General features: G+C 60.6%; 1 protein-coding gene across 6 annotated transcripts in view; it reads left to right on the top strand.

Moving 5' to 3' along the window:
* Positions 1-1,203: 1,203 nt before the first annotated feature.
* Positions 1,204-11,847, top strand: part of LLGL1 (LLGL scribble cell polarity complex component 1) — a 19,253-nt gene continuing 8,609 nt past the window's right edge. For 5 of the 6 annotated variants that reach the window (XM_063599194.1, XM_063599193.1, XM_063599191.1 and 2 more), the window contains exons 1-11: positions 1,204-1,374; positions 5,537-5,634; positions 8,089-8,170; positions 8,266-8,396; positions 9,379-9,537; positions 9,614-9,776; positions 9,874-10,009; positions 10,250-10,304; positions 10,440-10,594; positions 10,690-10,913; positions 11,073-11,140. In XM_063599194.1, the coding sequence (XP_063455264.1) occupies positions 1,294-1,374; positions 5,537-5,634; positions 8,089-8,170; positions 8,266-8,396; positions 9,379-9,537; positions 9,614-9,776; positions 9,874-10,009; positions 10,250-10,304; positions 10,440-10,594; positions 10,690-10,913; positions 11,073-11,140 (1,352 nt within the window). In that variant the 5' untranslated portion in view covers positions 1,204-1,293. The remainder of the gene's footprint in view (positions 1,375-5,536; positions 5,635-8,088; positions 8,171-8,265; positions 8,397-9,378; positions 9,538-9,613; positions 9,777-9,873; positions 10,010-10,249; positions 10,305-10,439; positions 10,595-10,689; positions 10,914-11,072; positions 11,141-11,847) is intronic. The other variant, XM_063599192.1, reaches the window with a different exon arrangement.

Raw genomic sequence — 11,847 nt, 5'->3', positions numbered from 1 at the left:
GCTGAAACCAGGAAAGGGCTTTGAACAGCGCCTGCCCCGCAGCAAACACTTAGGGGCTTTACTGTCGTCATTCTCCCTCCTCTCACCTCCTCACTCACTCCTGGGCCCTCTTCTGGATCCAGCCCCAAATACGGGGAAGAGCTGAACACCGCCGGCCTGGCGTGGGTGGAGGGGGACAGCCAGGCCCCAAGGCTTGGCAGCCGCCTCGGGGTCAGAGGTCAGCTCCTCCTCCCTGGACACAGCTGGTGGGGTTGGGGCCTGTCCTACCTGCCCCACCTAAGCTTCTAGGACCTCCCGCAGCCCCAGCCCTGAGCCAGGCGGCCTATCCTCAGCCTGGAAGGAAAGGTTCAGCCTCGAGGCCATTGTCCAGATGAGAAAAGGCCTGGGAGGTGGGTGGGGACAGGCAGACGGCCCCCGAGAGTAGGGGCAGGGCTAAGCTTTGTTCAGACGCTGTTCTCTGCGGGGGGAGGTCCTTCCCCCATCTCCGTAAAGCCCCAATCCAACCCCAGAACAGTCCCAAATGCCACCTCCTGGGGATCCCGTCTCTTTCTTTGGCTAAGAAAGAATCCCCTGTGCTGTGACACAGAGCCTTTTGCGTTGGGTCCTGAAAGATGTGTAGGAGTTCCCCAGGGGCTGGGGGTGAGGAGAGAATTCCTGACTACAAAGCCAAGGCAAAAGCACGGCGGTGGGAGGTGCTCTGACATAGCGGGGAAGAGACGAAATGGAGTTCTGTGAAATTGGTAAAATATAAACTTGGCAATCACTTGACCAATGGTGTAGATGGGGAAACTGAGGCGCAGAGGGGCCAGGGAGTTGTTCCAGTCAGAGCTGTCTTGGCTTTCGGAACAGGGCTGCCCCATTACATGAGTGGGCACGTCGCTCGTTCTCTGGGAGGAGGAAAAAGTCTCCTCCAAGCCCGGGAACGTGCGCCAATCCCCCTCCAAAGCGCTTCCCCAGCCGCCCGCGCTGGAGCCCCGGCTCATGGACTACAAGTCCCGGCAGGCCCCGCGCCGCGGCGCATGCTAGGCGGGCGTCCCTTCGCGAGCCCGGCCGAGCCCGGGGGCCCAGTTCACCATTGTCTGGCCAACAGGGGCGGGGCGGGCGGCACGGCGGGCTCGCTCACTGGTCGGGCGGCGCGTCCGTCGCGCCCGGCGCCCACCCCCGTGCAGGCCCGGCCCCGCGCGCCCGCGCCCGGGCCGCCTGGCGCCCCGCCCGCGCCTCAGGACCGGCGGGGCCGCGCGGCGCATCCTCCGGGCGGCGGCGGCGGGCGAGGCCCCTGCAGCCGGGCGCAAGATGATGAAGTTTCGGTTCCGGCGGCAGGGCGCCGACCCGCAGCGCGAGAAGCTCAAGCAGGAGCTTTTCGCCTTCAACAAGGTGCGGCGGCGGCCCGGGCCCGGGCCCGGGCTCGGGCGGGAGGGGGCGGGACGGGGGCCTGGGCTGGGGGCCCGGGGTCGGAGCCACGTCGGGCCCGGGGGGCTGGGGCTGGCATGCAGCGCGGCGCGGGGCGGGGCCGCGCCGGGCCGCGCACCCCCTCGGCGGGCCCCGCTCTGGCTCGGACTCTGGGTGGGTCTGGGTCTCCGGCCGACTTTCCGTGTCTGCTCCCCGAGTTTCTGCGGGCCGCTCTGGCCCTGGCTCTGCCAGTCTCTGTGTGGGGGGGTCTGTCTCTGAGACTCTTTGCCTGTCTCTGGGTCTCTGTCCCTCTTTCTGCGCCGCTGACCGGCTCTCTCGCCCCAGTTGTGCCTGTGTGTGTGGTGGGGGTGTCTCTGCCTCTGCCCCTTCCTATCTCTGCCTGTCTCCCTTTATCTCTCTGCCTCTCATTTCTCTTGCTGCCTGTGCGTCTCTGAGTCTTCTTTGCCTGTCTCTCCCTGCGTGTCTCTCTCTGTCTTTGTGGAGTCTCTCGACCTCTGTCGCTCACTCTCTGTCTCTTTATCCTTTTTCTTAGGGGCTCCATTGCGTCCCTGCTCGGCCCTTGGGACAGCCCTGGGGCCCGGTTTGTTTTGTGCTTTGGCACCCAGGAGGGTGAGAGAGTTAGTGGGGGCGAGGCAGCTGTGGGGGGTGCGGCTGGGAAATCCCTTCAAGGAGCCTCTCCTTCCTTCCCCCACTGCTCCAGGCTCTGCCTTGCCCTGCTCTGCCCTGCCCGGGGCTCCGAGTCCAGGGGACATGCCTGGCTGTGTACTACACTGCACTTCACATCGTGGGGCCTCAGTTTCCCTAGCTGTGAAATGAGGCTACTTTTCTCCATACTGTGGGCCCTGGCTCCCTCTGCCACATGGGCCAGCTGTCCTGCCTTTCTGCACCAAGGTGGAGTGAGGTGGAGGCTTTTCCTTCCTTTCCCGGAGTGGGACACTAGGGGCCAGGGAAAGGGGCCGCCTCAGCCCCCGCCTCCCTCTGCACTGATGTTAGAGCAGGGCCTCAGCCCACTCCTGGCTCACTCCTCTGGGGGCGTTGGTTTTGTCCTCATTCTTACCCCAGAGCCCACTGATGGCAGAGCCTCTCAGTGCTCTTCGAAATTAGAGTTATCTTCAAAATACAGGTGAGAAAATTGAGGTTCTGAGAGGGGTGACGGCTTGCCCAGAGTCAGAGTGAGCTGTACCAATATTTTTCTTGAGTTCTTGTGTCAGTGGGGTTGGATTTTAGCCTTGAGGGGCAGGGATTTTTCCAAGGGGCTGCTGTGGTCCTGGGCCGGTGTTGTGCCAGGCGCCCTGGGCTGCCTTGAGGAGACACTTGTCTTGGAGGAGGCTCTGGGACGGCTGGACCTGGAGTAGTGGAGGCACTGGGATGTCTCAGGGTTTCCCTGCCTAGGTCTGCAGTGGTTGCCGGTGAGAGCTGCCAGGACCCTCACACGGTGGCTGAGAACCTGCTAGGAACCTGAGAGGGGCCCAGAAGGGAAGCTGGTGCTCCATGGTCCCCAGATGGCACCTATTTTCTGTGCCGGGGAGGCTGTGAGGGTGAGGTGAGAGGAGAATGGCCCTTCAGGGAAAGGCAGCAACAGGCACAGGGCTAAATGTCACTTTTTTTTTTTGAAGTGGGATCTCTCTCACCCAGGCTGGAGTGCAGTGGCACAATCACAGTCCACTGCAGCCTCACAACTCCCTGGCTCAGGTGATCCTCCCATCTCAGCCTCCTGAAGCTGGGACTACAGGCTCGTGTCACCATGCCCGGCTAGTTTTTGTATTTTTTGTAGAGATGGGGTTTCACCATGTTGCCCAGGCTGGTCTCGAACTCCTGGGTTCAAGCTATCTATCCATCCATATTGGCTTCCCAAAGTGCTAGGATTACAGACATGAGCTGCCATGCCTGGCCTAAATGTCATTTCTTCAGCCAGTGAATTGGGGTGTGCAGTGGGGGCTGGAGACAGATGGGGGTGAAGCTCAGCCCACTCTGGCTAGCCTTGGGGTGGCGGAAAGTAAGGGCCCTCCACTGACGATGAAGCGTGGGCAGCAGTGGTGGAAAGTGGGGTGGTCTTGGGGAAGGGACTTAGTCACCTAAGTGGGTAATAGGTGATTGCTAGGGAATAGGCCCCTGATTCCTGAGTTTAGGGGGTGGGAGACAGGTCAGGAGTGAGCAGGGACTTTGGACTCTGAGTCTTGGGTTCAAATCCCAGTCCAGCCCACACATCGCCTGTGGAATGTGCCTTCTCTGTTAATACTGAGCCCCACTGTGTGTGAGGTCTCCAAGGTGCTGGGGACAACAGTAGTTACCAAAAAGGACAAATATCTGTTAACTCAGGTGGCTGATATAGTTGTGCAGGAGACAGTGAAAAGCCAAAACAAAAAAGTAAAATAGACTGTAGTTGGGATGGTAGCCAGTGCTGTGGATCAAATAAATTAGGGCGAGGGGGTGAGAGGTGTGGCCAGGGCGGCTGCTGCAGCCAGGGTGGCCTAGGGAGGCGTCTCTGAGGAGATTACTCCCGAGCGACAGGAAGTGCTGGAGGAAGTGCGTTCCAGGCAGAGGGGCAGTAGGTGCAAAGGCCCTGAGGCACAAGCCTCCCTTAGCTGGGAGCCCCAGGAGGATCCTGAGCAGGGGAGGGACAAGGATCTGGCTGTGGCTTTCATAGGATCCCTCTGGCCTCTGTGGGAACAGACTGTAGTGAGTACCAATCCAGGCATGTGACGGTGGGGCCTGGAGCAGGGAGGGAGGTGACTTCTGTGTGTTTTGAAACTGAGTTGATGGGGCTCAGAAATGGACTGGACGTGGGGTATGAGGGAAGCAGATGCTGGACAGTGCATGTAACCTCCTTTCCTCGTTTGTAAAATGGGAAGGCTGTGGGGATTTGCGATGCAGTGTCCCGTCTCTGGACCCTGGTTGTAGCGAGGGACTGGCTAGACAAGGTCAGGTGCAGCAAGGGCGTGGTATTATTGGTGGGAGAGAGAAGCTCCAGCCAAATCCCCAACTCTGTCCTTAGGTGGGCTTACTGTCCCAAGGGCCCAGATGAGAGACTGAAGCTTGGAGAGTACTGTGACTTGCCCAAGGCCAGACAGCTAGGCCGTGACCAAACCAGCTGCCCAGAGGACTCAGTCCCCACCTGGATGGGCGGAGGCAGGCAGGGAGGGAGGTTCGTGTTACAGGCTGGGAACTGGGGTTTCTTACAAATGTGCATCTTCCTGAGGCAGTGGGTCAGGAATTACCAGTGGTAAAAGTGAAAAATAAATAACAACAACAAGATAAAAGGAGTTACCAGTGGCCCACGTGGGTGTCCTACACTGGTGTTCAGGATGGGGCTGGAGCTCAGCTGTGCAGGCTTCCCAGGGAGGGCACAGCCAGGCCAAAGACAGGAGACTGGTGCAGAAAGGGTGTGCTGTGAAAGGGGCAGGGGAGCGGGTGGGGAGCTGTTTCATCGATACTCTGGGCACACAGACCCCCTTAACACCATCTCCGCCCCTGATGGTTATGGGAGTCATGTTACCCAGCTGTTGGCAGGTGGGGAGGTGGGAGGATGCCTTCGGGGTCCAGGCAGAAAGCTACCCCTCTCTGGGCCTCTGTCTCCCTGTGTCTGGGAGGAGTCAAAAGCCTCTGCCTAGCTGATCCTGGATGTTGTCCCTTGACCTCTGACCTCCACTCAGGCCTGTGTTTGGGGAGTGTCATGGACATCTTGCGGGACTCCTCCGCAAGCTTTAGTCTGTGCCTCTAAAAATAGGGTGCAGAGCCCTTCATGGAGCAGGTGGGGCCTCATCAGTGCCTGCACCTCTGTGAGCCTTGCTTCACCTGTTTGTTGCTGGAGCCTCCATGCAGTGGGGCCCACATGAGCCTGTGTGCATTGAGGGGCACAGGGGCTTGGCAAAGGGCGGGCCTCTGTGGACTATGCACGCGGTACAGTCATGGTGGAGCCTAGGGGTTTAGCCACCTCCCCACCAACTGGAGGCATGATAACCCATTTCACAGTTGAGGACGCTGAGGCACAGAGCAAGTAGACCTGCCTCCTACCCCCAGTATGTCAGCTGCAGACCCTGGAGGCTACCTTGGGGTGGGCCTCAGGGTGGGCCATGGCAGAGGTGCCTGGGAATGCTTACCCCCAGCAGCCCTCCCCTCCTTGCAGACTGTGGAGCATGGCTTCCCCAATCAGCCCAGCGCCCTGGCCTTCGACCCCGAACTTCGCATCATGGCCATCGGCACCAGGTCTGGGGCTGTCAAGATGTATCCTTTGCAGGACAGGTGTTCAGGGTCTGTTCAGGACCACCTGCCTGTAGTTCCCTGTGCTCTGGGGTCCCAGTCTTGGCAGTGTCCAGCTCGAGAGGAGGACAGAGGTGCTCTGATGGGCAGTAGTGGGGGCTTCTGCAGAGGTTGGCGTGGCTTCTGTACCTGAGACAACTGTGCAGAGAAGATGGGGTCCTTTTGCTGAGAGACGGGTGGTGGGGGGTCAGTTTGCAGTAGCACAGCTGTCCCTTGCTACGTGTCAGCCAGCCAGTTACCTAGGCGACCCTGCCATCGTCCCAGCAACTCTGGGGAGGCCAGGCAGAAGGCTGGGCTATGATACCCATGGAGGGTGGCAGGTGGGCTGGGGGCCCTGGTGAGCTGATGCACACGTGTGTGAATGTGAAGACACATGTGTTCAGCAAAGGGGGCTGGGGGCAGTGCCAGGCTCGGCATGGTGAGCACAGCACGGCCCCCACCTGGATACTGGCTGCTGCACAATGGGCTGTGTGAGCCACACAAAGCGGGCATTTTCCCTGCAGGCCTGGGGTGGGGGTGGGGGCAGGCCGGCAGCTCAGTGTCTCCTTGCCAGCCCTGGAGAATCCCACCCCAACTGCTCTTGGGGAAGCCGAGGTGCCAGGGTCTGGCTGATGGCGGCTTGGTGAGGGATGCTGACCCCTACCCCTCCTGTGTGGCCTTCTGGGTTTCAGTATCCTGGTTTCAGACATCAGTTCCCAGAAAATGTGTCAGTGCTGGGAAAGGGGAAGGTGTGGGATGGGGGTCTCCTCACCCCAGGGCTGGGGGCACTGGCCAGGCAGGGATGGGACTCTGAGCCTGTGGTTTGTGAGCTCTTTGCCTACTCTGGGGAGTGTGGATGGGCTGAGATGTCCCCTTCTCTCCCATGGCCCCAGCGGCACCTGTTGGGGAGTGTGGCAGTGCTCTGGGCCCCACATGCTCCGCTGCCTGGCCTGCTGCTCCCACTCCTGTGGGTGCTGCACTGCGTGCGCACGTGTCCCTGCAGCCTTCAGGTGTCCCTCCTGTGTTGGGGTCTCCAGTGCACTTGTCCTCAGGCTCAAAAAGAACCTGAAGTGCAGATGAGGAGACTGAGCCTCAGAAAGGAGGCTGGAGCCCGGGGTCCTCTTCCCTTTTTCCCCTGACTGCCACTGCCTGGAGCCCCTTGGGTTGGGAAACTGAGGCTGGAGAGGGCCAGCCCTGGTCACTAGAAGCTGCCCCTCCCCCTGCCAGGCCAGCCCCATCTCCTTGACGACCCTGGTTCCCGCCCAGCTGCTCCTGTCCCCTCTTTTGTCCCTTCTTCGGAGTTTCTCGCCAGGCTCCTGTAGGGAATCTCAGCTCAAGCTCCAGGCAACGGCTCCTGTGTTGTCACCGGGGCAACGTTGCTGACTCCTCCCTGCACCCTCTGTCGTGGGGCCCCCTCAGGCCCTGCTGTCCACCATCAGCCCTGGAGTTGCCGGGACTCAGGCACTGACACTGGGCACTTCAAGCAGGTCATCCACCCCCTCCAAGTCTGTGTGCTCATCTGTGAAATGGGCAGGCTGGAGTCTCTCCTCCCTCATGATGGCAGTTGTTGGCTGCCTGCTTTGGAGGGAGGTGGGTTTTTTTTTTTTTGTTTTGTTTTTTTGAGATGGAGCCTTGCTCTTTGTTGCCCAGGCTGGAGTGCAGTCGCACAATTTTGGCTCACTGCAACCTTTGCCTCCCGGGTTCAAGCAGTTCTCTGCCTCAGCCTCCCAAATAGCTGGGATTACAGGTGCCTGCCAGCATGCCCGGCTAATTTTTGCGTTTTTAGTAGAGACGAGGTTTCACCATCTTGGCCAGGCTGGTCCTCAACTCCTGACCTTGTGATCTACCCGCCTCGGCCTCCCAAAGTGCTGGGATTACAGGAGTGAGCCACCGTGCCCGGAGGAGGTGGGTTTTCTTACCCATGGCTGAAGTTTGGCCTGAAGCTGTGGGAAAAGGCAGCCTGGACTCTTCTGCCCCCTGGCTTTCTTGTCCAGGCCTGGCCTTGCACCTCTGGCCTGCCTGATCCCATCCGGCAAGGCGCAGCTCCCAGAACCCATAGACACATGGAGCTGAAGTGGAGCGGAGCCCCAGCCTCTCACCAGGCTGAGGCCAAGCCTGCTGGGTGTGTTTATTCTCACTTGATCTGCAACAGTCCTGTAAAGTGGGAGTCACTGGCCCAATTTACGGGAAGTGAAGGTCCTATAGCAGCACCTGACTTGCAGGAGTGAGTGGAGCCTGCACACTGATCTTGGGGATACTGTAGGGGTGCAGAGTGGGAGCTTTAGGGAGGGGGCCTCCGTTCTTCAGGGAGGACTTCTGGATGGTCAGGCCCATGCCGGGGCCCACTGGAATAGTCCGGGTCAAGGAGGAGCCTTGGGTGTCTCCCTCACTGTGGTTTGCTGGTCTATACCTGTTTCCACCTTGACCTGCCACCCTCAGCTATGGTGCACCTGGCGTGGAGTTCACAGGCCTGCACCGGGATGCAGCCACTGTCACACAGATGCACTTCTTGACCGGCCAGGTGAGCCTCTGCTTCCCACTAGCCAGCTCCCTGTGGCCCCCATATCTACTCATCCCCCTAGGCCAGCCTAGTTTTCATCTCTGCTCACACACCAGGGCCGCCTCCTGTCCCTGCTTGATGACAGCAGTCTGCATCTCTGGGAGATTGTCCACCATAATGGCTGTGCCCACCTGGAAGAAGCACTCAGTTTCCAGCTGCCCAGCCGGCCCGGCTTTGATGGTGCCAGGTACTGGAGAACTTGGCTGGGGCCAGCCACCGGGCAGGGAGGATCTGGGGGAGGCTGTGGGAACCTGCTGTGCAAAGGCAGCATGGAGATGGGCAGCGGTTCAGGGCGGGATGCCTTGAGCTGGGCCTGGGTCCCAGGCTGCAGCTGTTGGACCCTGCTTTACTGAGGTATACTCTGAACTTTTCAGGTTAAATGGGAGGTTTGGGTTGAGTCCGACGTGAGCAGGTAATTAACATTGTGAGCAGCAGGAGGTACATGCATTATATGCCAAACTCCTAGGACCTGAGGCCTGGCACTACACTTATTGCAATGATGGGGGTGTCTAGGGGTTTGGGGCAGGGCCTAAGCCAGTTAGTAACAGGAAGTAACCCTGGCCTCTTCAGTTGTGGGTGGGAGACAGGCCTTTCTGTGCATAGGTGAAAGGGCAGGGTTGAGGGCAAGGAGGGTCCCATGGGCTGTGCTTGGTAAGGCGCTGGCAGCATGCCCCAGCTGAGTGAGAGTGTGGGGCATCTCTCTCCCCAGCCCTGCCTGAAATAGCTGGAAAAGGGGAGTACCAACCCAGGGATGGATTCCTGATGCCTCCCAGCTTCTGCAGATGGGGGTATCTGGGGCCCTCCTGCGAAGTCAGGAGATGTCTGAGCGCTGGCAGCGGGATTCCTAGGAGGGGCTCAGCGGGGAGCTCCTGGTCCTGGCTTGGGCAGTGCCCTGGTTCCTGCTGTCCTCTCCTGGTGGGTGGGAGGAGCTGGGAGCCCAGTCTGCAAGACCTAGGGACCCTATTTTTATCCATCTCCCTGCTGACATCCTGATGAATAATTGAGCGGGCTGATGATGATGCATGTCTTCCTGGGGTGGCTCTGTAAGTAGGCCCTGGTGAGTGCCGTGGGGCCAGTGATGAGTTATCAGCAGTGGCCCAGCCCCTCACACCCCACCTGAGCAGGTGGATGGGCTCGTACCGTCACTCCCTTCCCCTTGTTCCCTGCAGTGCTCCGCTCAGCCTTACCCGAGTCACAGTGGTCCTGCTGGTGGCTGCTGGCGACATAGCAGCCCTGGGCACTGAGGGCAGCAGTGTCTTCTTCCTGGATGTTACCACCCTGACCCTGCTCGAGGGGCAGACGCTTGCCCCAGGCGAGGTTCTGCGCAGGTAAGAGGCCGGTGGGCTTCCCAGCACCCACTGTGTGCCCGGGAAGTTCTGCTGGCTCACCTGCCTTCCTCCACAGCGTGCCAGACGACTACCGCTGTGGGAAGGCACTGGGCCCCGTGGAGTCACTCCAGGGACACCTGCGGGACCCCACAAAGATTCTCATTGGCTACAGCCGGGGCCTGCTGGTCATCTGGAACCAGGCCTCGCAGTGTGTGGACCACATCTTCCTGGGGAACCAGGTATGTAGGTGAGGCCTGTGTCCCCTCAGCCTGGGCCCCTTGTGCATGCCCACCATGGCTCATGCCTGCCTGCCTGCCTGCCCCTGCCTGCCCGCAGCAGCTGGAGAGCCTATGCTGGGGGCGTGATAGCAGCACTGTGGTCAGCTCACACAGCGATGGCAGCTATGCTGTCTGGTCTGTGGATGCCGGCAGCTCCCCAACGCTGCAGCCCACGGTAGCCACCACACCTTACGGTGAGTGCTGGGGACACCTTAGCCAGAGGGTGGTGATGGGAGGGGGCACCACTGAGCCAAGCCAAACTGGCTGAGGAGGGACTTCCCCGAGGGGGTGGTCTGGGGGCAGTGTGTCTCCCGCCGACTTCCCGGGGAGGCAGGAGGCAGCTGCAAGGTAGAGAGCAGTGGAGGGCAGAGCAGGAATGGCAGAATTGCTAAGAACCACCAGTGAGTCTGGTCTGACGCTGTCCCACCCCTCAGGCCCCTTTCCCTGCAAGGCCATTAACAAGATTCTGTGGCGGAACTGTGAATCTGGGTAGGTCGAGGGAGTGGGTGTCCGATGTGAGTTGGGTCTGGCTAGGGGGCTGGAAGGGTGGGCTCTCCCTAGGTTGTGCAGTATGTGCCCTGGACCCAAGTGGTTCATGGCTCGCACACCTCCCTCTGCACATAGGGGCCACTTTATCATCTTCAGCGGTGGCATGCCCCGTGCCAGCTATGGTGACCGCCACTGTGTAAGTGTGCTTCGAGCCGAGACATTGGTGACGCTGGACTTCACCTCCCGCATCATCGACTTCTTCACAGTGCACAGCACACGGCCCGAGGATGGTGCGTGCCCTGCCGTACCCTACCCTTTCCCAGCCCCACCTGGTGCCCTCTGCCACCTATGGCTGTGCTCACCCCATACTCCCTCCGTCCCACAGAATTTGATGACCCCCAGGCCCTGGCTGTGCTGCTGGAAGAGGAGCTGGTGGTGCTGGACCTGCAGACTCCTGGCTGGCCAGCCGTGCCTGCCCCATACCTGGCCCCGCTGCACTCCTCTGCAATCACTTGCTCGGCCCACGTGGCCAGTGTCCCCGCCAAGCTGTGGGCCCGCATTGTGAGCGCTGGCGAGCAGCAGAGCCCCCAGCCTGTCTCCAGTGCCTTGGTGTGTGCGGCGATCAGGGGGGTCTTACAGGGTGGAGTCTTGAGGAGGGGGAGAGTGTTTCAGTTCTAAGCCCGGAGGTCAGAATGTGCCATACTCGGGGTGAGAGGGAGAAGATGTTTGTCCTAACCTTGTGCTTACATCTCTGCCACCCCCTCCCAGAGCTGGCCCATCACTGGGGGCCGAAACCTGGCCCAGGAGCCGTCACAGCGAGGGCTGCTGCTGACGGGGTAGGTGTGCGTGCTTATGTGGGTGAGTGGGCCCCTTGCTGTTGGGGGAGAGCCCATCCTGGGCCTGGTGGGTGCAGAGGTGCCAGGAGACTCAGGCCTGGCCCCTGGTGGGACCAGGTAGTTCCTCCTTGCCCAAGGTGGTTTGGAATGAAACCTCCCTGGACCTTGGTTCAAGGTGCTGCCCTGATCTGCCTTTTGGCCTGGAACTGAGCTCTACCAAACCCCAGGGCTCCACCTGCCCAGCCTGCCTGCCCTGGGACTGGAAAATCTGGGCTGGCCCACGCTGAGCTGCCCAGGGAAGGTGCCAGAGAGCCCAGCGTGGGCCTGGCGGGCGCTGACGTGCCCGGTGACTCAGGTCTCAACTTCCTGCCCTGCCCCCACTCCCGCCTGTGCTGGGACCCTCAGGCCTCTGACTCTGGTGTGCCCTTCCCTGCTGAAGAGCTTGCCGTGGCTTTCAGGGCTGCTGGAATGAGTCTCAACCACCCCCACAGTCACACACCTCTCACGCCCTGGCTCTGGGCTTTCACCACCGCCTAGGGCCCTGCTTGGACTCTGCAGCTGTGTCCCAAGGCTGCGCCCTAGATTTGTCTACTCCTTCCCCTGCCCCTCCCTGCTTTCTCCCGGCCTCTGTAGTCTTCCTGCTCCTCCACCTACGTGGCTGCCTTGGGCCCCATGCAGCTCCTCCCCCGGGATGCCCCATGCTCTGT

Source organism: Pan paniscus, chromosome 19 (genome assembly GCF_029289425.2).
Source record: "Pan paniscus chromosome 19, NHGRI_mPanPan1-v2.0_pri, whole genome shotgun sequence".
Lineage (NCBI taxonomy): Eukaryota > Metazoa > Chordata > Mammalia > Primates > Hominidae > Pan > Pan paniscus.
The sequence above is the reverse complement of the archived record's forward strand: the minus strand, read 5'-3'. Positions and strand labels throughout refer to the sequence as shown.